The sequence below is a fragment of the Natator depressus genome, chromosome 1 (genome assembly GCF_965152275.1).
Source record: "Natator depressus isolate rNatDep1 chromosome 1, rNatDep2.hap1, whole genome shotgun sequence".
Classification (NCBI taxonomy): Eukaryota; Metazoa; Chordata; order Testudines; family Cheloniidae; genus Natator; species Natator depressus.
Genome location: NC_134234.1, coordinates 249064814 through 249090695, shown reverse-complemented (window position 1 = coordinate 249090695; position 25882 = coordinate 249064814). Strand labels below are relative to the sequence as shown.

The 25882-nt window shown below is 41.5% G+C and overlaps 1 protein-coding gene across 2 annotated transcripts in view; it reads left to right on the top strand.

Moving 5' to 3' along the window:
• The first annotated feature begins 384 nt into the window (after nt 1-384).
• Nucleotides 385-25882, top strand: part of NT5DC3 (5'-nucleotidase domain containing 3) — a 126684-nt gene continuing 101186 nt past the window's right edge. For both annotated transcript variants that reach the window (XM_074940642.1, XM_074940633.1), the window contains exons 1-13: nt 385-616; nt 11559-11743; nt 13415-13489; nt 13995-14050; nt 17383-17473; nt 19279-19416; nt 20777-20837; nt 21220-21322; nt 21450-21551; nt 23253-23334; nt 23751-23837; nt 25088-25228; nt 25782-25846. In XM_074940642.1, the coding sequence (XP_074796743.1) occupies nt 400-616; nt 11559-11743; nt 13415-13489; nt 13995-14050; nt 17383-17473; nt 19279-19416; nt 20777-20837; nt 21220-21322; nt 21450-21551; nt 23253-23334; nt 23751-23837; nt 25088-25228; nt 25782-25846 (1403 nt within the window). In that variant the 5' untranslated portion in view covers nt 385-399. The remainder of the gene's footprint in view (nt 617-11558; nt 11744-13414; nt 13490-13994; nt 14051-17382; nt 17474-19278; nt 19417-20776; nt 20838-21219; nt 21323-21449; nt 21552-23252; nt 23335-23750; nt 23838-25087; nt 25229-25781; nt 25847-25882) is intronic.

Sequence of the window (25882 nt, the reverse complement as noted above, 5' to 3'; positions counted from 1 at the left end):
CGGGGCTGCCCGGGGAGCGCCTTTACCCAACTCTCCTGAAGGGCTTGGAGAGACCTGAAGCCAAACCACTTGTGGATCAAGTGCCAACCTAAGCGAGGACAGCAGCAACGCGAGCCCTCTTCGGCAGCAGCCTTCCCTCGCTCCCCGCGCCGTTGGCCCGTCCCACCTCCCCCCAGTCGCTGGCGGTGCGACACGTGCATCTCCTGGGGCTGGGTTGCACCAGCAGCGGCCAGCCCTCTCGCCCACTGATCCCGGCCCCCATGAGAGTCGGCGCGGGAAGGGCGGGGCTCGAGGAAGTGACTTCAGCTGGCCGCGGCTGCAGCGGGGCCAGAGGCTGGTGGCGGGGAGCTCCGGCAGCGGCAGAGCCGAGGAGTCGCTCGCGGCGCGGCAGCACCGGCCATGGCGGCGGCGCGTTCCCTGCTGGGCGCAAGGCGGATGCGGGGTGCGGGTCGCGCTGCCGCCGGGCTCTGCGGCTGCGGCGCCTTCAGAGCGAGCCCCCACTGCACGGCGGCCCCCCAGCAGCAGCAGCAGCCGCCGCCGCCGCCCCCTGCGCCCACCCGGGACATGAAGAGCTACCTGTGGGCGCGCTACAAGGAGGCCAAGGGAGTGACCAAGGGTGAGTCCCGCGCAGAGCGTCCGGGACCGGGGCTTCCGCCAGCATCAGTGTCATGCTGCGGCCAGGGGGCAGCCCCCCTTCTCGGGCACGTGGGCAGCAGCTGCCGCAGGGCACCGCTCTGCCACCCCCTCTGCTGCCCTGCCGACGGGCCAGGCGGCTCTGGGTGATTCAGGTGCCCTTCAGTTATAGCCTCTTGCCAAAGTACATCCCAGGCTCTGGGGTGCACAGCGGTAGCCAGACGGGGGGCTTCATTAACCTGGGTAGTGCACCCCACCACCATGAATGCCCTTGGGGAGCAGGGAGGACCTTGAGTCCTTAAACAAAAGCTTCCCCCAAACTTCCCCATTCAGCAAACTGTCTGGAGCTTGGTGCCAGCCTGGAAAGGGTGAAGGAAAGGCCTGACTGCCCCCTGCTAGGATTTGGACTTGTGGTTGCAGGGAGCCTGGGTCAGTGGTAGCGCAGCCTTATCTCATAAAGCTAGCTGCTTCAGGAGTTGCTTTAGAGGTGCCAATTGTGAAGTGGGTGCTTCCCCAACAGGAAATAGAATGAGTCAGTTAAAGGCCAAAACATGTCACTCAAAATAAAATTTGTGCTTTATCCTGCCTAGAGATACCAGCACTAGGTGATATTATGTTTGCTGTATAAGAAAGAAGGAAAATAAAGTTTCCACAAGATCGTGAGTTAGGTGGCAAATTGAAGGTAAACTGAGTCCACGTTGAGCTTTTGTATCAAGCATACCTATTAAAAATGCATTTTGTTTTTATCATTTGGTGAAGCTGCTTTTTGTGTCTTTGTAGTTGCCAAATGGGGCCTTACACCATGGTGATTGTAACTAGTTGCAGATGGCTAAAATATGAATCTGCATGGTGAGGTGACTGAAGTCTGTTATGCAGCTTCTCAAATACAATATTTTTAGTACGACTATGATTTATGTGGTTCTTTGTCTTCATGAAAACTGCAGTAACCTCTTTTCACAATCATCTGTTAAATTATGGGTGACTTCACTCTTATCAGAGATAAGAGACTACATTAAAATTGATAAGAGTTCAAGTCTTCAGACACTATCAACAAATGTTGGAATCATATGATTGGGGCAGCATCCGTATTTTTCAGACCACAAATACGGAAGTAACAGTGAACCATTCTAATTAAAACTTTGAACTAGAAGCTATTAACTTTAAATATTTAAAACTATTTTGAAGGAAAATGTTTTACTATGGTGTAGCTCAGAACTTTTTCAAATTAAACAAATAAGAAAAGCAAGGAGTTAATTTAATGTGTGTGTATGTGATCTTTTTGTTTGAGGCTCCTTTTGCAAAGGGGTCATGTTCCAAAAGTGTAAAGTGACGTGACCTTTTAGTTGGTTCTATTTTGGCTACAAGTCCAATTAATTAATTACTATTTAACCCCAAGACTGCTGCAGAGGAATGTCCCCACTTCCGGTAAATAACTCTGAGGTACTGAAGCAAGGAATCAAAAGCTGATAAGTAGGCTTGTGCGGAGTAACTTCAGGCAGTTTTCTGAAAATGGGAGAACAAGGCTTTGTTGGGTCGGTCACTAAGAGCAGGGGTTCTCAACAAAATTTTTGATGGCCCCAGAGTGCGGCCACCAACTTTTGCTCTGACAATTTCTCCTAAAATACTTAATTAGCTGTTGGAAAAACAAGTAAATACGCACATAAACACATCCAAGCACCGACCTGTCTCTCTGTCCCTGCCTTCCACCGCCTTCAGTGAAAGCCTGCCCCAGGGAAGGTGGGTCTGGAACTCACTGGCTGCTGATGGAGTCCCAAGCTAACTGTGCCCTGGCTGTAGGGGAGCTGCCCAAGGGAGCACACCAGTGACTGAATGCTACAGCTACCTCCACTGACAAGAGCTTCCTCAGGCATTGCACACGCTGGTCCCACGTGTCTCCAGAGGTGCTGCCCACAGCATCCAAGGAGGCTGTGCAGTGCAGGGCGCCGATCCCTGCTGGCAGCACCAGCGCAAACATCAAGGCGGTGCATCTTGCTGCCTTTGGTAACAAGTATTCAGGAGCAACAGCTGGGTACTGCAGGGCTGCTGCTTTCTGCAAGGGGAGACTGAGGGTAAGGTTCTCGGAGCCCGAGTCAGCTGAGTTGGGCTTTTAGGGCTCAGGTTGCAGGGCTATAAAATTGCAGTGTAGATGTTTGGGCCTTGGCTCTGACCCCATATGAAGTCTCCGAGCCCCAGCCTGAGCCGGAACACCTACACTGCAGTTTTATACTCTGCAAGCTTGAGTCACCTGACCCAGGCTAGTCACGGCTTTGCTGTGGGTTTTTTATTGCACTGTAGGCCTACCCTTAGCCTCTCTGTGCCTCAGTTCCCCATCTGTAAAATGGGGATAATACTGTTCCTCAGCACGCCTGTGTGAGGTAGGGAAATGCATTAAAGATTGTGAAGCTCTTTGAGATCTACTGATGAAAAGCCCTATATAAAAGCTAAGTATTTTTATTATTTAACAGCCTGGCTAAATTGCTAGATGAGAATTTGAAGGTCCAGTAACCTCAGTCACCCAGGTATATTATCATTACAGAAAAGCATGCTCTCTGAAGCGTCTTACGATTATAAAATGTTGGTAGTGACTGAGAGTTGTTACTATCTGACGGCTGTTTGGCCTGTGTGAAATTATTTTGGTGGGCTCGGTCCATTTCCCTCTGCCCACATTATCATTGGGGGGGTGGAAGGGGGCGGGGGAGGTAGAGCATTACCTAGGTGCACACGTCTGCAGCTTCACTGGATAAGCCAAGGACTGAATGGGGTCTGGCGACTGAAGTTGAGTTTGTTCCTCAGTATCAGGGTCCAGGCATATTGAGAGAAAGCTGTGAGGAAGCTTGCCCTGTGCTACCCATGGCATAATCATTCTGGATAATACTTCAGTCTCCCATCTTTCAGAAGCGCTAAAATCACACCCACAAATGTATAATTGCAGGCACTTTTGCCATATATAAGAGAGTTCAAAGGATAATACAGGGTTTTTTTGGGTGGGGAAACATAGAGGTCATGCAAACATACATGCTGCATACTGTCTGGATCTTTTTTTCTGCTCTTTTGGCACTCCTTATCCAGGTTGGTTGCAAATTCCGCCCAAAAATATTTTTAGAGGCATTGTCTGACAGTGCTGCTGAGGAGGTCTGGCCTACGTTAGGGGAATGAGGTCTGTAAATACTTAGATGGGAATATAGAGGCAGAGGGAATGTATTTTCAGGATCACTTGGGGATTGAGGTTGTTTGTTATAGGCTATCTGACAGTTAGTTTTTATTTCATTGTTCAGTCAGGACTGATTAGTCATCTTACATTAAGTCATTTTGGCCTAAGTAGTATGTGGCTTGAGGTATGTCAGCCAGACAAAGTAGTTAATATCTAAAACCTGTTTATAGTAGCTCGGTTTACAGCTTTCAGGCAACCATGAAATAACTATAAAATGAACTCTGGGCAAAAACACTGAGGAAAAACAGAAATAACTGTGGCACGTTGAATGCACCGTTGCTGAATGCACTGTTGCTGAGAGAAAGAGGTCTTTTCAGGCTCTGGGGCTAGGAAATTGGGGGTTAATGGCACAATATCAATGTTTACTTCTTTGTTGTTTGGGAAGAATAATTATCTGTTATCTTTACCTGCCTGAGTTGGAATTAAATGGTGCAAGTGTTAGCTGTTACCACTCAAGATAGAGATCTTGGAGTCATTGTGGATAGTTCCCTGAAAACATCCACTCAATGTACAGCGGCAGTCAAAAAAGCGAATGGAATGTTGGGAATCGTTAAGGGATAGATAATAAGACAGAAAATATCATATTGCCTCTATCTAAATCCATGGTACGCCCACATCTTGAATACTGCGTGCAGATGTGGTTACCCCATCTCAAAAAAGATATATTGGTATTGGAAAAGGTTCAGAAAAGGGTAACAAAGATGATTAGGGGTATGGAATTGCTTCCATATGTATTATGATTAATAAGACTGGGACTTTTCAGCTTGGAAAAGAGTTGACTAAGGGGGCGGGGATATGATAGAGGTCTATAAAATCTTGACGGGCGTGGGGAAAGTAGATAAGGAAGTGTTATTTACTCCTTCTCATAACACAAGAACTAGGGGCCACCAAATGAAATTAATAGGCAGCAGGTTTAAAACAAACAAAAGGAAATTTTTTTTCATACCACAGTCAACCTGTGGAACTCCTTGCCAAACGATGTTGTGAAGGCCAAGATTATAACAGGGTTCAAAAAAGAACTAGATAAATTCATGGAGGATGGGTCCATCAATGGCTATTAGCCAGGATGGGCGGGGATGGTGTCCCTAGCCTCCGTCTGCCAGAAGCTGGGAATGGGCGACGGGATGGATCGCTAGATGATTACCTGTTCTGTTCATTCCCTCTTGGGCACCTGGCATTGGCCACTGTCGGAAGACAGGATACTGGGCTGGATGGACCTTTGATCTGACCCAGTATGGCTGTTCTAATGTTCTTATGTAAGTGTACTATTAAAAGGGTAAATAAACAGTCATTTCTGAAGCCCAATATGGATTTCAGACCGTGGGCCATTTCATGTGTTGCTTTATCTATCCTACACTTGATTAACCCTGTTTGATTTTTCTGCTGAATCTTTTGTGCTTCTATGCATACCTGATGTGCTTGAAACCAAAGTTTAAAACAGTTAATGCACAGCAGAAGAACTAGTAATGGTGAGGAAAGAAGTGCAGACTAAAAGGAGAGGATACTGGTGGTAAAAGCAAAACAAAGTGAAAACATATTTATAGAGGTGTCAAAAATGCACGTATTGTGTCTGAAACAGAGATTTCTGTCAAGTATCCTGAAACAAATCTTTTTCTTCAAAAGTAGTAGCAGGAGTAAATGTGTGTGTATTTAATATTACGGGTAGTCAAACATCTTAATAAAATTATAGACAGCATTTTTCTTTTTTCCAGGTTGAGATTTAACATAAGAATGGTCATACTGGGTCAGACCACTGGTCCAGCTAGCTCAGTATCCTGTCTTCCAACAGTGGCCAGTACCAGATGCTTCAGAGGGAATGAGTAGGACAGGGCAATTATCAAGTGATCCATCCCCTATTGTCCAGTCCCAGCTTCTGGCAGTTGGAATCTTAGGGACACCCAGAGCATGGGGTTGTGTTCCTGACCATTTTGGCTAATAGCCATTGATGGACCTATCCTCCACGAACTTATCTTATTCTTTTTTGAGCCCAGTTATACTTTTGGCCTTCACAACATCCCCTGGCAATGGGTTCCACTGGTTCAAGTACATAAAAAGTTGTTAAAAGAAGGAGAACAATTTTTCTCCCTCCTCAACCTCTGAGGATAGGACAAGAAGCAATAGGCTTAAATTGCAGCAAGGGAGGTTTAGGTTGGACATTAGGAAAAACTTCCTGTCAGGGTGATTAAGCATTGGAATAAATTGCCTAGGGAGGTTTTGGAATCTCCATCACTGGAGATTTTTAAGAGCAGGTTAGACAAACACCTGTCAGGGATGGTCTAGATCAGTGGTCTCCAACATTTTTATGCACAAGATCACTTTTTGAACTTAAGCGCAACCCAGGATCTACCCCACCCCTTCCCTGAGACCCCTCCCTGTTCACTCCATTCCCCCCTGCCCCCCCCCGGTCGCTCGCTCTCTTCCACCCTCGCTCACTTTCAACATGCTGGGGCAGGAGGTTGGGGTGTCGGAGAGGGTGTGGCCTCTTGGCTGGAGCCGAGGGGTTCAGAGTGGGGCTCTGGGCTGAGGCTGGGGCAAGGGGTTGGGGTGCAGGAGAGGGTGAGTGGTGCAAGCTCTGGGAGGAAGTTTGGGTGCAGGAGGGGGCTTTGGGCTGGGGCAGAGTGTTGGAGTGCAGGAGGGGGTGCAGGCTCTGGGAGGGGGCTCAGAACTGGGGCAGGGAGTTTGGGGAGCAGGAGGGGGCTTAGAGCTGGGGCAGGGGGTTGATGGGCTCCTGCTGGGTGGTGCTTACAGTGGGCGGCTCCCAGTCGGCAGTGCAGCGGGGCTAAGGCATGCTCCCTGCCTGCCCCAGCTCTGCGCTGCTCCCAGAAGCGGCCATCAGGTTCCTGCTCCCCCTGGGGGAGGGAGGGTGCAGGGGGTCTCCATGCACTACCTCTCCCTGCAGGCATCGTCCCCGCAGCTCCCATTGGCCACAGTTCCCCTTTCCCAGCCAATGGGAGCTGCGGGGGCAGTACCTGCACGCAGGAGCAGCGCCAGAGACCTCCCCCAGGTGCCACAGGAACATGCTGGCAGATTCTGGGAGCAGTGCATGGCCAGGGCAGGCAGGGAACCTGCTTTAGCCCCACTGTGCCACTGGATTTTTAGTGGCCAGAGATTACATTTGACTGTTGGAGACTCCAGAATGGATCACTTGTTTGCTATATACTGGTTGGTGATTCCTGGTCTAGATAATACTTAGTCCTGCCATGAGTGCAGGGGACTGGACTAGATGACTTCTCGAGGTCTCTTCCAGTTCTATGTTTGTGTGTTGTTTGGAGAGGTACTTATGTTTGTTTCTAAACTTGCTACCTATTAAATTAATTGGATTTTGTGTTATGGGAAGGTGTAAATAACACTTTCCTATTTACTTTCTCTGCACCATTCATGATTTAATAGACTTCTATCATATCCCTCCTTAGTCATCTTTTTTTTTTTTAAGATGAACAATCCCAATCTTTTAAATCTCTCCTCATGTGAAGCTGTTCCATACCCTTAATCATTTTTGTTGACTTTTTCTGTACCTTTTCCAATTCTAATATATCTCTTCTTGAGATGGGGTGATCGGAACTGCACACAGTATTCAAGGTTGGATGTACCATGGATTTATATAATGGCATTATGATAGCTATTTTCTGTCTATTATCTAACCCTTTCCTAATTGTTCCTAACTTTAACTTTTTTGATTACCACTACACATTGAATAGATGTTTTCAGAGAACTATCCCTGATGACTCCCCCCCCCCCACCCCCACCCCCCAAAAAAAAGCTTTAAGACCCTAACTCTTTGTATATATTGTTGGATTATTTTTTCCAATGTGCATTACTTTGCACTTATAAACATTGAATTTCATCTGTCATTTTGTTGCCCAGTCACCCAGTTTTGTGAGATCTTTGTAACTCTTTACAGTCAGCTTTGGACTTAACTGTTCTGAGTAATTTTGTATTGTCTGCAAACTTTGCCACCTCACTATTTCCCCCTTTTTCCAGATCACCTATGAATATGTTGTACAGCACATAATCCAGTACAGATCTTTGTGGACCCCCCCATATTTATCTCTTTCTGTTGTGAAAACTGGACCGTTTATTTCTACCTTCTGTTTTTGTATTTTTTAAACAGTTACTGATCCATGAGAGGACCTTCCCTGTTATCCCATGACTGCTTACTTTGCTTTGAGTCTTTGGTGTGGGACCTTGTCAAAGGCTTTCTGAAAGTCCAAGTACACTATATCCAATGAATCACCCTTGCCCACATGTTTCTTGACCCCCTCAAGAATTCTAATAGATAGGTGAGACATGGTTTCCATTTACAAAAGCTGTTTTGACTCTTCTCCAACATATCACATTCATATATTTGTCTGATAATTCTGTTCACTACTATAGTTTCAACCAATTTGCTTGGTACTGAAGTTAGATTTACTGGCCTGGAAATGCCAGAATCACCTCTAGAACCTCTTAAAAAATCAGCCATTACATTAGCTATCCCCCAGTCATCTGGTGCAGAATCTGAGTTAAGCGATAGGTTATGCACCACAGTTAACAGTTTTGCAATTTCATATTTGAGTTCCTTCAGAACTCTTGGGTGAATACCATGTGGTCCTGATGACTTTAATTTATTATTTTAGTTCCAAAGCTGCTTCTATAGATACCTCTATCTGGGCCAGTTCCTCAGATTTGTCACCTAAAAAGAATGGCTCAGATGTGGGAATCTCCCTAATATCCTCTGCAGTGAAGACCAATGCAAAGAATTCACTGAGCTTCTCTGCAGTGTTCCTGTCTTCCTTGAGTCCTCCTTTAGTACCTTGATCGACTAGTGGCCCTGCTGATTGTTTGGCAGGTTTCCTGCTTCTGATGTGCTTACATTTTTTTTTTTGCTATTAGTTTGTATGTCTTTTTCTTTCTTTGTTGGCCTGCTCGATTATATTTGATTTCCCAGAGTTTATGCTCCTTTCTGTTTTCCTCAGTGGGATTTTTACTTGCAGTTTTTAAAGGATGCCTTTTTGCCTCTAACCGCCTCTTTTATTCCAATATTTAGCAATGGGGGCATTTTTTTGGTCCTTACTTTAAAAAATAAAAATTGGAGTATACATTTGAGCCTCTGTTATGGTGTTTTAAAATGGTCTCCATGCAGCTTGTAGGCAGTTTACTCTTGTGACTGTTCCTTTTAATCTTTGTTTAACTAGCTTTCTTATTTTTGTGTGGTTCTCTCTCTCTCTCTCTCTCTCTTTTTTTTTTTTAAAGTTAAAAGCTACTATGGTAGGTTTCGTTAGTATTTTCCCCCCCATAAGGATGTTAAATTTAATTACATTATGGTTGGTATTACCAAGCGGTTCTGTTATATTCACCTCTTGGACCAGATCCTGTGTTCCCATGAGGACTAAATCAAGATTGGCCTCTCCCCTTTTGGGTTCTAGGAGTAGCTGCTTCGAGAAGCAGTCATTAAAATGGTGTCTAGAAATTTTATTATCGCATCCCATCCTAAGGTGACATATACCCAGTCAATATGGAAATAGTTGAAATCCCCTGTTATTCCTGGGTTTTCTGTTTTTGTAGCCTCTCTGGTCTCCCTGAGTGATTTCGCAAGCATTGTCTCAATGCTGGTCAAGTGATTGGTAGTATATTCCTACTGCTGTACTTCTATTATTGTAGCATGGAATTTCTTTCCATAAAGATTCTATGCTACCGTTTAATTCATTTAAGACTTTTTACGATATTTGACTTGCTACTTTCTTTCACAAATATTGCCACTCCCGCACCAGAGAGACTTGCTGTGTCATTCCCTGTATATTTTATATCTGGTATTACTGTGTCCTATTGAGTATCATCGTTCCACCATATTAAAGTCTGCATATTAAAGTGAAATGGCTTAATAGCTTCCATCAACACTTACTTATATTTGTAGAATCCTAGAAATATAGGGCTGGAAGAGACCTTGAGAAGTCATCAAGTCCAGCCCCTTGTGCTGAGGCAGGACCAAATAAACCTTGACCATACCTGACAGGGATTTGCCTAACCTGTTCTTAAAAACCTCCAATCATAGGGATTCCACAACCTCCCTTGGAAGCCTATTCCGGTGCTTGGAAAAGAGGAGACTAAGGGGGGATATGATAGAGGTATATAAAATCATGAGTGGTGTGGAGAAAGTGAATAAGGAAAAGTTATTTACTTGTTCCCATTATATAAGAACTAGGGGCCACCAAATGAAATTAATGGGAAACATGTTTAAAACAAATAAAAGGAAGTTCTTCTTCACTCAGCGCACAGTCAACCTGTGGAATTCCTTGCCTGAGGAGGTTGTGAAGGCTAGGACTATAACAGGGTTTAAAAGAGAACTGGATAAATTCATGGAGGTTAAGTCCATTAATGGCTATTTGCCAGGATGAGTAAGAAATGCTGTCCCTAGCCTCTGTTTGTCAGAGGGTGAAGATGGTGGCAGGAGAGAGATCATTAGGTCATTCATTACCTGTTAGGTTCACTCCCTCTGGGGCACTTGGCATTGGCCACTGTCGGCAGACAGGATACTGGGCTGGATGGACCTTTGGTCTGACCCAGTATGGCCTTTCTTATGTTCTTGTGCTTAACTTTTGTAGTTAGAAAGTTTCCCCCCTCAGCCCCTAATATCTAACCTAAATTTCCCTTACTGCATATTAAGTCCATTGCTTTTTGTCCTACCACCAGTGGACATGGAGAACAATCCTCATTATAACAGCCTCATTATAACAGCCCTTCACAGATTTGAAGACTGTTATCAGGTCACCCCTCAGTTGTCTTTTCTCAAGACTAAATGTTCCCAGGTTTTTTTAACTTTTCCTCATAGATCAGTTAATCTAAACCTTTTGTCATTTTTTGTTGCTCTCCTCTGGACTCTCTAGTTTGTCCACATCTTTCCTAAAGTGTGTCACTCAGAACTGAAGATAGTACTCCAGCTGAGGCCTTGCCAGTGCTGAGTAGAGCAGGATAATTACCTCCCTTGTTTTACATATGACACTCTTGTTCATACACCCCAGAACGTTATTTGTCTTTTTGCACAGCTCTGTCATATTGCTGACTCGTATTCAATTTGTGATCCACTATAACCCCCCAGATCCTTTTCAGCAGTACTGAACCTAGCCAGTTATTCCCCATTTTGCAGTTGTGCATTTGGTATTTTTCTTCTTAAGTGAAATATTTTGCACTTATCTTTATTGAAATTAATCTTGTTGAATTCAGACCAATTCTCCATTTTGTCAGGGTCATTTTGAATTTTAATCCTGTTCTCTAGAGTGTTGTAACACTCCCTAGCTTGGTGTCATCTGCAGATTTTATAAGCATACTCTCCACTCCATTATCCAAATCATTAATGAAAAATATTGAATAGTACCAGACCCAGAACTGACCCCTGCAGGACTCCCCTAGATCTGCCCTCCCAGTTTGATAGCGAATCATTGATAACGACTTTTTGAATATGATCTTTCAAACAATTGTGCACCCACTTGATAGTAACTTCATCTGTACTGCATTTCCCTAGTTTGCTTATGAGACTGTCAGGTGGGACTGTGTCAAAAGCCTTACTAAAATCAAGATATATCGCATCTACTGCTTTCCCCCTATCTACTGGACCAGTAACCCTGTCATTACAAATATCTAATGATAAATATCAAATTTAAAAAATATGTATGGGGTTTGATTTTATGCTTCATATAAGGCTGGAATACTAACTCCAATTTTTTTTTATTTTCTTCAGACTTGGTTCCTTCAATTATGAGTAATTTGCTGAATCCAGATGCTGTTTTTACCAACAATGAAATGAGTCTATCAGACATTGAAATCTATGGCTTTGATTATGACTACACATTGGTCTTTTATTCCAAACGTCTACACACTTTGATCTACAATGCTGCCCGGGATCTTCTCATTAATGAGCATCGGGTAAGATGAATGAAATAACAGTATGCACCTTTATTTGTAGGAATGCTATGAGCAACTTCTAGTTGAGAGAAGCTTTGTACGTTTCCTAATGGCTTGGTCCCCAGTTGGCTCTCTTTTTGGTACATCTTGTGCAGCAGCTACTTACAGACCACAAAGTTCCTGGTTCACTCTCAGCTGCAGTAATGTGCAGAATGCAGACAGTCCAGGAACTGAAAGGAAGACTCCGTTCTTCTATCTGTCAGTTAGTTAGCAGAGACCTCTTGCAGGTATGAGGATACTTAGTTGGCTGTACTTTAAGCAGAATTCACTTAATGCGCTGTTATGCAATTATTATTAGTGTCCATTTGGAATGTTTTACATACCCTAATCTGGACTGAATGGACATTGTAGCATTGGGTGTTTCCATTCCTGTATTTCAGTCCAGAGGTTAACAGTTATACATAAATGTCTATAAATATTTCTGGATTAACAAACTAAGTTTAAAACTTCATAGGTACTGTAAACACACAAAACTTAGAGGCTGTAAAATTCTGCAACGTTTTGGTGGAAACTTCTGCAGCATAAGTTAGCAAATTGTATAGGTGTTGTTTTTTGCAATAGAAACTGACCCATTGCAGTAGCAGTGGGGTTGCATGCTTGTAGTAGTAGCTTGAAATTAGAAACTAGTCCCCTATGGGTACCAGTAGTCACTTACAATATGATGTAATACTTGAAGCCACCTGTTGAGAGATCTAGTTTCCCATAGGAATATATTTTTTCAACCCAAGGGAAAACAACTCTCTAACTCCAGTCTCTCTCTAGCTGCATTTTTATTGACCTTTACTGTAGCATCAAAATTATCCAGCAAGTGAAGCTTTTAAGTGACAGAGGCCATATCCTCCTATCTCAGTCAATTTAAAAGATGGCTCATTTTTGTCACTAAAATGTAATCTGGCTAGTATAAATAAAAATTGAAAATCCTGATGTACGCAGCGTGGAATCTGGAAATATATTTAAAAATAAACATCAAATAAATAGATATTATCCCTGGAATAATCACCTTTACTAAAGTTTTGATTTTATATATATAAAATCAAATCCAATCTAAATTAATGATCCAGATAAGATTTCACGAGGGGTGAAACCTTGGAATCAGGCCACTTGTCTGAGTGTCTTTAGCTCTAATGCTTCAAGTCAGACTTTCGTTTCTGATGTATTGGTCTGTTGCTGCATAATGAAAGCGTGAAGCTTTCATGCTAAGGGCAATAAGAGAGCCTACGTTTTTTAATTTTAGAAAGGATTTGAAAAGTTGGGCCAAAACTTTTGAGCACAGGTGTCTAAAGGTATTTGTTTAGCCCAATTTTCAGAGGTGATGAATACTTAAAAATGATCACAGAAGCTAGTGGGTGCTGGATGTGCCCATCCCCTGTGCAAATGGGCCACTTTTTCTAACTTTAGTCGCTCACATTTGAAAATTTGAATCATAGATTTTTTTTTTTTTTCACCTCCAGGTGTTCTTCCCATTCTTGTATCTGAGTTTTAGATACTTTCATGTGTACATCACCAGCATATTGAAGGGCATACTTCAGTGAAAGCTAAAAGTGACATGTGGGAAGTTAAGCTTTTTAGAATTGGAAAAAATTTCTTGGGGTGTATAAACAGTTTAAATTAACCCTGACTTTTTATTCTTAGTATCCTGCAGAAATAAGGAAGTATGATTATGATCCCAATTTTGCAATAAGAGGACTTCATTATGATGTACATCGGGTAGGTATAAACGATGTGGTGAGTTACGTGGTGCTGAATACATAGGTTATGAAAATAAATATTGCATTTTATAAACTTCATCAAAGGTTTTACCTTGTGCTGACATGTAGGCCTTTTATTCTTTTTTTCCTTATGTTTGAGACAGCTTGAATTGTTTTAAAAGAACGGTTTCGTCAAGGCTTTTATGACAAATCAAGTTTGAAGAGAATAAACACAAATATGCCAGTATTGTTAGGGAAAGTTATTTCTTCATGATTGTAATCCCACGTCATCTGAATAATACAGTTTCTAGTGGTTTTTACAAGCTCTGAATAAAATCCTTTGACAAAATACTCTGCTGCTCTTTACAAAGAATTTTTAATTGAAATTCTTGTAAAATTCATCCATATCTGAGCAAGGAAGTCTTACTCCTTGTGACAGATAAAATGGTTATAACTTTTATAACTGTATATAAGACTGCTTTTATGAAATGTAAATTGTCTGAAATTTTTGTTTTTTGTTCAAGGCATTATTGATGAAGATTGATGCTTTTCACTATATTCAATTGGGAACAGTATACAGGTAGGTAGAATTATTGCTTACTGGATATAAAACACACTCCTGTTTCTGAAGCCACTGGATGCTCCTCTTAAAGCACATTGAAGAGTCAGGCCAGTAGCAATGTAGTACAGTGTATATTGTATAGTCATCTATCGGAAGGCATGGACACAGGTGTGCTCTTTACTGGCTGAACTAGAAGAAGTGATTCTCTATGGAGAGCTGGCTGGTCATATGGTGCTGACTCAGCACCTTGTCCCCAGCTGCTAAATTTCATTAAAAGACAGCTAAAAATACACTCAATGCTTCTCCAGTGTTAGCTTTCTATGTGAGTTGTTGCCGCAGGGACACTGCAATCTCAAATGGGGAGGGAGAGATGCTCCTTGAGACTCTCTCTATTATGATATGGGTATTCCAACGAAAAAGTTAACGTTATGTACCTACAGTAGCATAGGGAAAAATACATTGTATTAGGAATATGTACTATCAAATGTTCCCTTTAAGAAAAATCTATAGATGTTAAGTCATATTCCAGCTTCAGAACTTCCCTCTGTGTATGTTTGTGCCAGTTAACAATATACTTGGTAGGTAGATTATTATAGTACTCTTACTAGATAATCTGTTCCAGAGGCTGCAAGGGAAAGACGGGGGTGGATCATTCCAACTGCCCTGTCCTGGACATTCCCCCTGAAATGCTGTTACTGGCCTCTGTTGGAGAAGGCGCTGGGCTAGATGGACTGTTGGTTTGACCCAGTATGGCAGTTCTTATGTTTTATTATGGCGGTTCCTATTTATGGTAGTCTCTCTCGTATATATGAGAAAATAGAAGATGGTGTGTGTGATATAAAGGTTTTAATGCAGCAATCATGTTGATATCAAATCAATGTGTGTTTATAAGTTCTCAATAAACCTTCTAACCACACCCTCGTGTTCTGCTATGCAACACATTAAGTCCTCAGAGTCTATCTTGGGGTGCCTTTATATAACCACAGCTTCCCACTTGGAAGCTGGTAAACTCCTCCCTACAAAGGTATATAAATAAAAATCGGAACCTTCTGTTCCAGAAATAAAGACCTATATGCAATGGGAGACCTAAAGCCCAGGTTTTCAGGCTCCCAAATCTATTGTAGCAATACAGTGGGATAACAACAGATCTTAGTCATAACACTTCTGTGTACAGAAAAAATGCACATGCCCAGGATCTTGCTTATTCTTAGTGTTGGGCTGGTGTACTTCCAGGGAGAGAAGGAGGAGATGTGTTTGACAGGTTGATTTTATTTTATATTTTTAAAAAGGCAGCTGTATGAAGCTTTCCAGAGGTTTTGCACAATGGAGTAAATGCTGGCTGGCTGGATTAGAGGATAGATGAAGTGGTTAAAGGTGTATCATGATTTCATTTATCACATAGCTGTGCAATATATCACCTTCTCACACGCAGTTTGTGTATTTTTATAAATTAGTAGGTATACTCCGAGTTAGGCATGCCATTGCCATCTTTTAGCCTTGTCTGCATGAGGATTTCCTGCAGTCCTTACACTGGTGCCATTCCACCGATGCTTACTGTAACCGTACTATAGTACACCAGCAGGAGTGTAGGCCGGACATGGTGTTCTGTCTATCCTGCCATGTAGCCTTAATCTGAACAGGGTAAAATAAACCCTACATGTACACAGCTGACCTGCCAACTATGGGGACAAAATGGATTCCTTGGCAAAGCTGATGTTAAACTTTTCTTCCGCACTCATAATTGAGCATGCTCCTCCGTGTTGTCTAAAAATGGTATAAATAGTACCTCTGAATATGCACTTAACAAATATCTACTGTCTACAGGTAGGCTTGTTATTAAATAAGTATATCATGATTCACAAAAGGTATGGTTTAGCGATACTCCAATGATATTTGGCAGACTCGTCTGGAAGTTCTAACATGAATCATGAATTCTGTTCTTGGCTCTGTTACTGACATATTATACCTTAGGCAAATAATTTAACTTCTTTGTTTCTGTTTGATCAGCCGTACTGTAAAATGGATCATGATAAAGAATACTTCACATTTCTTATAGTACTTTCTATCTGGAATACTCTTAGTATTTAAAAAGCAACTTGAGATTCTACTGTTTATGCCTCACGACACCTCTAAAATAGGTAAGATCAGGAATCTGAGGTGCAGAATTCACCTAATTTACATCAGGTACTACAAGAAATCTATGTTAGATCCAGAAATCCAGATGTCCTGATTTCCATTCCCATTTTTTAATCACAAGATTATCTTTTCTCACTATTTCTTCCTATGGGGTGGGGGTATGTGTTGTAAGTTTACTAATATATCTGAGGTAGCAGGTTTAAAACAAACACAAGAAAGTATTTTTTTCACTCGAGCACTGTGAACCTCTGGAACTCCTTGCCAGAGGGTGTTGTGAAGGCCAATACTATAATGGGGTACAAAAGGGAGCTAGATAGGTCCATCAATGGCTATCTTCCATGAATCTATTCGCCAGGATGGGCAGGAATGGTGTCCCTAGCCTCTGTTTGCCAGAAGCTGGGATTGGGTTATCATCAAGTGATCCATGCCCTGTCACCCATCTGTTCATTCCCTTTGGGGCACCTGCCATTGGCCACTGTCAGAGGACCGGATACTGGGCTTGATGGACTTTGGTCTGACCCAGTATGGCCGTTCTTATGTTCTTAAGTACTCTGAGATACTTCGTAAACGATGTTCAATACTGTAAGTGGTGGTGGTGGGGTAAATAGAGCTATATAATGGCTGGTACAAAAATTTTGGGGACAAATATAAACATCCTTTTCCCCTCTGTATTGTGATTTTGTATCTAATGTATTTGTCACAGTTCCTTAATTATAATTTCAACTCAATGAGACTTAACTATATTAGGGTTAAAAAGAAATCTGGTTCTTACTTTAGTTAAGAAGGTTGCATTTTTGGCCTCTGTTCTTCAAGGTCACACTGCAGAATAATCTGGTTAAACACTATTGCATCATCTCTACCTCGTGAAACAAAAGCAGAGAGGGAATTACATTTTGTTGGGAAACTAGAAGCTGTAACTGCTCTTTGCAAGCCCTGGAGGCAAAGTTTTAATGGAGACTTCACTTTTTTGAAGAAGTAAAAAACTTTAAAAGCTGGAATGAGTTTCATGTGTGTCAGTTGGTTGAAATGTTACTTGTTTTGGAAGTTAGCAAGACGGTCTTTCTTAAATTGCAGACCAAGGCATTTCTTATGGAAAACCATAATATTGTATTTGAAGAAGTTCAGGACCTGAGTTTGTATACGTAGTCAGGCTGTCATACAATAATTACCTGAAATTTCTGGTTGGACTTTGAAACTAATATTGTTATTGCCAGAGGACTCAGTGTCGTCCCAGATGAAGAAGTCATTGCAATGTATGATGGTTCCCATGTCCCCTTGGAACAAATGAGTGACTTTTATGGAAAGGTAAAAACACAAACTACTTCTGTTTAAAACTTACTAACTGAAACCCAATATGCGCCACTGACTTGTTTTATATTTTCAAAATGTTCCTGCTAATATTTGTTACGTTCGTGCTTAGGGGCCCCGTTGTACTAGGTGCTGTACAAACACATAGTACGAGACGATCGCTGCCTTGAAGAGTTCACAATTGAAATAGACAAGACAAAAAGTGGGAGAAAAGTTTATCACCCTCCTTTTACAGATGGGGACTAGAGGCCCAGAAAGATTGTCACTTGTCAAGTGTCTTATAGGAAGTCTGTCGCAGTGCTGTAAAAAACCCAGATCTTCTGAGTCCTCATCCAGTACTTTAACTGCAAGACTGTCCTTCTTCCTGGTTAGCTCATGGTCCGTCTGACTGCTGCATAGACTTGCTTGCTAGGAAGGTTGGGATGGGGCCACCAAAAAGGCATTGCCAAGAGAAAGCTTTCAGTTAGAATTTTACTCTCTGAAGAGGGTGGTGCCCTCTATGGTGTGTCTATCACCTTCCTGTTTGTTTGGCACCAAGCCACCGTGCCTTCCTTCAGCCAAGAAGGGATGTGTTTGACTCCTTTTGGGGCCCATGAGTATTGCCCCTAAATCAACCAGAAAACTCTCTAGAACAGTGCAAGGTACTTCTCCCCCAATTCCCTGGTGCTGAGTATTCTTCCTCTGTGCTCCCATTTGTTCTCAGCCCAAAGAATTCAAAAACTAGACTCTGTCAAATCTAGTTCCTTGCATGGTAGTGTAGAGGCAGGTCCTGAATGTTTTGTTTTACCTCCTTCATAGCATTGTAGTCTCAAAGGAGCTGTTCATTCCTCTGAGCTTAGCCTGCATGCAACCCCAAGCAAAACATGCCCTTTTGGGAGTGGCTGGGTTTGTTTACTTCTCTATTATGTTTTCTCAAGTGATGGGAAATTTTAAAATTGTGTTTAGCTTTTATGTCCTGTAAAATTTTATGTTCCTGGTTTTGTGGTTACAAAACCTTATTGCTTTTTACCACTTCTCTTCAATAACCACTTGAAGGAGGCAAAATATTTGTTAGTCTTAGGGCTGGTCTGCACTAAAAACTTACATTGGCATAGCTACCTCTCTCAGGGGTGTGAAAAATCCACGCCCCTCAAGACACATAGCTAAGCCAACTCAACCACCGGTGTAGACATTGCTAGACATTGCTTTGAGCAGGGGGTTGAACTAGATGACCTCCTGAGGTCCCTTCCAACCCTGATATTCTATGATTCTAGGCTGATGGAAGAATTCTTCCATTCACCTTGCTACCACTTCCTGGGGAGGTGGATTAACTACAGTGATGGGAAAATACCTCCTGTTGTTCTAGTGAGTATCTACACTTAAAATGCTACGGCACTGTAGGTGCAGTACTACAGCTGTGCTGCTGTAGTGTTTTAAGTGGAGACATACCCTAAGCTTGTATTACAGGTTCCTTAGTCATCTTTGCCTATGCAATACATAGGAGAAGCAGACTGCAAAATTCTAGACAAAGGGGTCTAGGAGATTTCACATGATATCATTATTTAAATAAACACATAGCTTGTAAAAATGTGGTGGTAATCCTAGATGGAATTACTGGTCCTTAATTTAAAAGCAGAATGCTTCTAACTTTGTCATACTCATGTGTGGGTTTTCCCTTTTATTAGTGCAAACAGAATTTTGCAGCAGTAAAATGCCACTAGTGTAAAAAATAAATAAATAAAAATTGGCAATGAATCTAAAATGTTAGATAGATAGGATTTAGTTTTGGTAAATATTTCTGACACACATGTCCTTATTTGCAGAGTTCACATGGACACACAATGAAGCAGTTCATGGATATATTTTCATTACCAGAGATGACTCTTCTCTCTTGTGTGAATGAATATTTTCTGAAAAACAACATAGATTATGAACCTGTTCATTTGTACAAAGATGTCAAGGTATTAACTTTATCAGAGATTCATGGATACCTACATAATTATGCCGTTCTTTTATGACAACTCAAAGACGTTTCAGCCCTCTTTGATTCTGCTTTGCAGAACTAGTAAAAATCTCAGCTTGTTATGGAGCTCCAGTTTCTTACAGAACAGTGCATTGCAATAAGAACTGCAAAAACCTATGAAAAAGATTGTAGACTTTGAAAATTCTTAACTTGAAATCTTTTAGAAACCTTTTATTAAAAATCTTGTGTGTGTGTGTGTGTGTGTGTGTGTGTGTGTGTGTGTGTGTATAATTCTTTTTTTGTGGGGGTGGGTTTGTGTATTCCTGTAGACCTGGGCCTCTCCTGTCTAGAACAGCCTGATGGTGATTCTGCCATCTCTAGCCCACTTAAATTTAAAAACAAAACACAAAAACCAACCTTTTTTATAAGCACTACTTTTCTTGTATCTAGTCCAGTATTACAATTCTCAGGTAAAAACCTCCAGCTGTGGTGATGTGCCATGTTTGTGTGTGATGTATCTAAATGTACAGTCTGTCGCCTTTCTCCATTAGACAAGAAACACTTTTTACAAACTCTGTAGCTCACATGTAATTCTTTTGACGTTGTTGCGCTTCCATCCTTTTTGAGAAGTTCTGAAGGTTTCCCAAAGCTCCATTGTTTTCTTCCTCTAGCTTCTGCCGTAGTATGTGGGAATCTTTGCTTTATCTCCCTTCTAAAAATATCTAAATTACTTCAGTTAGCCCGTAGTGTTATCTAAGTCCTGATGTGTAGCTACACCAGTAACAAAATGGCAGTAATACCGTACCATGAGGAAGACTCTTGCATAGCTCAAGCTGAGGAAAGCAGCCAAATGCCTTCAGAATTTTTTTTTTGTTTCTTTGCTTAAACTTTTAGCTTCTTTCATCTACTCATAAATCTCTCATATTAAATGACAAGCTAGTTGGGAGTGATCCTAATCTGAGGAACTATGAGACTTCAGTTTCCTCAGGAGGCAAGGAATGTGTGTCACTTCTCAGGTCAACAAAAATCTGTTGTGACTTGCACTCCAGGGCAATGTGGGCCTAAGGCCCTTAACAAAGGGTGCTATATTGCAATCCTCACTTATGTAAAGCTTCTGTTGCACTAAGTTTCAAACTTCTGGGAAGTATGAAAATGATCCTATCTTGGAGTATAATCTTATCCTTAGCATTGGAGTGATGCACAAATAGTGAAGATCACATGGTAACATTGTTTTTAGGGGAAATAAAGAGCATAGAACAGAAAAATTAATTGCTATAAAAGCAACATACAGACATTGTACTGTGATCAGAGTTTTCATATTTGAAAGACTCTTTGAGTGCTGTATCGATCTTTGACAGGATTCAATCAGAGATGTCCACATCAAAGGAATAATGTACAGAGCAATTGAAGCAGATATTGGTAAGTAGTAGTGAGATACATGTAGGGATTACTCGTCTCCATAATTTTGTTTGTTTCTTGCTTTCTTCTAATACTTACAAATCCTAGGTGGGGGGAGGATATTTTCAGCTTCACATGTAGGGTGACCAGATAGCAAGTGTGAAAAATTGGGACAGGGTGGGGGGTAATAGGCCTCTATATAAGAGAGCCCCAAATATTGGGACTGTCCCTATAAAATTGGGACATCTGGTCACCCTATTCACATGTCTCCCTTGGATTTTCTTAATTAAATATGACCTGCAGTTATCAAAAGATCTGGACCGTTTTCTAGTGAAAGTAGCAAAGTATTCTCTTTACATTGATGATCAACATGATATGATATTAAAATTAATATTTTCCCTAGAGAAGTACATCTGCTATGCTGAGCAGACCCGTGCAGTGTTAGGAAAGCTGGCTGATCATGGCAAGAAGATATTTCTCATCACAAACAGTCCCAGTAGCTTTGTGTAAGTTTACTGCTGTATATTGCTTAACTATACTTCTAAAACTTTAAAATCAAGATAGTTTATTGTTTTGCCAATGTAAGCTCACCGCTGCCCTATTTCATTGTTAATGCCGTTGTTCTTTCTGTAGGGACAAAGGTATGAAGTTCATCGTTGGAAAGGACTGGAGGGATCTCTTTGACGTAGTCATTGTACAGGCTGACAAGCCAAACTTCTTCAATGATAAGAGAAGGTGGGTATCTTGCTAATACAGCATGGTTCAAGGGATTCTCTCTGTGTAAGGTTATGTAACACATTGTGAAACATTTAAAATTATCTGTATGTAATATAAAAATACAATTATATTTGAAACCCTGTTTATAGAGTCATGAGCTAATGCAGGATTACAAAACCCTGGAGCCTGAATTGATAGCTGATAGTCTAGGGATTAGTTAGTTCCCGTATCTACTGCAGGGCTGTTGGACTGAGTAAGGGCTGCAGGACTGTTCCATTATTACCCGATCTTGCAATGTTTTTGAGTGGTCTTGCTTTCCAAGTTGCAGTGGCTCCGCAACTTACAGGATCAGGCCTTGAGCTTGGAGACGTTCTTACTGATCTCTCTTGTATTAGGTGAGAGGCATTAAAGAGCAAACTGATTTGGCTGGAGTCCCTGGACAGCCTCTTCCTGAAGTAAACAATTTAGCATGTGCCATTTATATGCAGATGTACCTGCTTGTCTTTTAAAAAGACTAATTCCTTTATACTTTTGTATAGTTTGGAGGCATTTTCTACCCTTGCTGTGATGGTTTTTTTTGAACTATTCTGTTCCTCTTAATAAAAAATAAAATAGTATGCTGTGAGACAAAGTTCCTGCGCTACCTTGGTGGGTCTTGCGCTTATTGGCAGATTCGCTCGCCTTGGAGCTTCACGGCAGCCCTCAGCTTGGCCGTTTTTCTAAACCCACAGTCCAGGTTGACTCCTCCTGTGTCTGACCAGGAGTTGGGAGGATTTGGGGGGAACCCGGGCCCGCCCCCTACTCTGGGTTCCAGCCCAGGGCCCTGTGGAATGCAGCTGTCTCGAGTGCCTCCTGGAACAGCTGTGCGACAGCTACAACTGCCTGGGCTACTTCCCCATGGCCTCCTCCCAACACCTTCTTTATCCTCACCATAGGACCTTCCTCCTGGTGTCTGATAATGCTTGTACACCTCAGTCCTCCAACAGTCCGCGTTCTCACTCTCAGCTCCTCACACACACACCACAAACTGAAGTGAGCTCCTTTTTAAAACCCGGATGCCCTGATTAGCCTGCCTTAATTGATTCTAGCAGCTTCTTGATTGGCTGCAGGTGTTCTAATCAGCCTGTCTTAATTGTCTCCAGAAGGTTCCTGATTGTTCTGTTACCTTACCCAGGGAAAAGGGACCTACTTAGCCTGGGGCTAATATGTCTGCCTTTGATTACTCTCCTGTAGCCATCTGACCCAACCCTGTCACAGCTGGTAAAGGAACTAGTTCTAGAGATTCCTTTTGCTTTGTATGTATAAAACAAGGTATCTTGCCTATCTTTCCTTTTTTAATTTTTATTCTCTTCCCAGCTCAACCTGGTTTCACAGTAGCATAGTGCCGTCCCTCTGTGCAGGCAGGCTGATTTTGTGCCTTAACTCTGGATGCTCATAAATTTTAGGTGAAAGCAAACAGTTAAGTTGCTCAGTAAAACATTTTCTTAAACTTTGATATACTGAAGTCTATATAGTATAAAATACATTGGCTACACCAGGCTAAAGCTAAAGTTTGGAGACTCGTTTTTGGTTTTGAGGGTGTGCTCATTATACACCAAATTCTCCTATTTTTTAAAAAAATTGGGTGTTGTTTGTATTCTCTTCCCTCCCACCCCAACTTTAAAAAGTGGCAGCCTTGCTATGACATAGTGACAATTCTATGCAATTTTGCTGTTTTAGACCTTTTCGGAAGGTGAATGAAAGGGGAGTGTTGCTTTGGGACAAAATTCATAAATTGCAGAAAGGCCAGATTTACAAACAGGTACGTTTCTAATATATCCTTCTATTACATATCTAGATTTCATTTCCAGTTCCTATAATATGTTTCTGTAGCCTTCATAATGGTTTTTTTAAAATTAATTTAATGTACTGAAGGTAATTATATTAGTAACTGAATAATTTTTAAGAACATCCATTACTGGAGTTGTAGACTTTCAGCATACTATATCATGTTCATTTTAAGTGTGATTAAATCTTATCTTGCTACAAAAATGGCATGTATAATATAGGAGCTATAGAATTTAATGAAATTGAGAGTATGACTCTTCAATATTTTCATACTGTAATAAATACTTTTTAGATTTGTTCTTAAACTTGTCAGATTTTCCTCAGTGTTCAATAACATGAAAGTTGGATGTTACTTTAGTACACACACATCTTGCTGTTTTGTTTCTTCAGGGTAACTTATATGAATTTCTGAAGCTTACTGGCTGGAGGGGTTCCAAAGTTTTGTATTTTGGTGACCACATTTACAGTGATCTAGCAGTAAGTAACTTGTTTCTGTTCTTTATAGTGTTCCATGGAAGCTAAAGCCTTTTTTCCAGATTTGAAAAAAAGTGATTCAATAGTATAAACACTCAATTGATTTAGAAATATTACATTTTAAAACAGCTAGGCTTGTAGAAGTAAACAAAATCAATCCACATTACTGTAATAAAAATTTAGAAAAGTAAAAATCATTTCCTGAAAAGGATGATCCTCCTCATCTCCCCAGCTGCCTGGTAGCTTTTAACTAGCCTACAATTTAAGAACAGCCATATACGCCTGCACACTTGAGACAGGCACTGTCTGTACCATGTGTAACAGAGAATTTAATGCAGCTATCCTAACGTGCAGGATATTGCTGGTTTGGATGACATTTACCACCAACTGTAATAAGGGATGAATGAAGTTCTATTTTGAACTTTTCTATTAACAACATCTGGTTTTATGTTACACTATCGATTACAGCCATAAGTCTCTACTTTTTTCTCCTATCATGCTACACAACTGAAATAATGGACTAATTGATAGCTCTCTATTAGATTCCACTGCTTCAGCGTTTTAATTTATCTTCTGATTGTTGCCTCACGTGGCTTCCCTTACACCAATGGTTCTCAGTCTCTTCTGTTTTGTGATGCCGTGTGACAACAAAAAAAGCTTCAGGACTCCCCATCCTGTCTTGCCGTAAGGGCCCCGGTTCAGCAAAACACTTACGCGCGCGCACACACATTTTGCAGAATCAAGGCCCAAGAAAGAAAAGGACAGTCATGTTCCACTCAGGCACAGTGGAGAAGGGAGCTTAGGGAACTGGTCCAATTCCCTGCTCCAGCTCCTATTGGCCCTGGCAGGAGTTTGAGTAGCTGGGGGCCTGTAACCGCCCTTATGCCACTGGAGGCTTGGTTTAGTGGAGCACTGCCCTCCATGCTCTGACCCTCCTCCCTCTCCCCTTATGCCCCCTTCAGCCTTATGTCTGCAGGCTTTCCTTGTGCCAGGGGAATTTCCTGCTGGTCAGAATCCATTCACTTTGTGCCACCTGAATCTTCTCCCCAACTTTAGAAAAGTGGGATTTGAAGCTTACTCTAAAATTAAACCTTTTTGCAAGTTGGCACAGTTGAACCACTGTGTTGAATGTTTTTGCTTACACGTAAGAAGTAATTTAATTAACATCCCTCTGGGCTAAAGAATGGCAAAGAAGTAAATCTCTATTCTCTTAAGGCTTATACTTGCTTTTTGCAATTCTTGTTGGTAAACAGGATTTGACCCTGAAGCATGGCTGGCGCACAGGTGCAATTATTCCAGAGTTACGATCGGAGATTAAAATCATGAACACAGAGCAGTACATTCAAACCATGACTTGGCTACAAACCCTGACTGGATTATTGGAGCATATGCAGGTTTGTCGTGTTTGTTTTAAATAGCTTTTATTCAACAGAGGGGATTCAGCCAACTCTTTAAGGGTGTGAATTAATGGCCTTACAAGTGTTTTCAGTCTGACTTTAATTTTGTTACGTTTAAGCTTTCAAATCTGATTGTAGGTCCAATCATTCTTGCAATTGCAGTTTATTTGATAAGCCAGTTTACTCTCAAATTCTCTTATAAAACACACCTGCACTGAAACAAAAAGGAAATATTTTTGTTTAATCAGCAAAACCACTTTTTCAATATTGTTGGTAAGAGAAAGTACGTTAAACCTGTACTAGGGCCATTATCTTGCGTTGGTGAGTAGGGAATAATGCAGATTTCTCCATGTCCATTCTGTTTATGATGATCACACTTGATTCTTGACCCTTCAGATTTTTTTTCAGTGCACATAGGCAGTGCACCAGCATTACCATTTTTAAGCAGCATTTTTTCCTTGTTCCAGCAACAAATGAGTCTTTCCCGTTTATTGAACTCTTATTCTGCAAGCACATGTTTAGTTACTTGTTGACCATATTTATATTGCAGGTTCACCAAGATCCAGATTCACAAATGATTTTACAGGAATGGAAAAAGGAAAGAAAAGAAATGAGGTAAGAAATGAACATTCAAGTACTTGTTGCAATCAA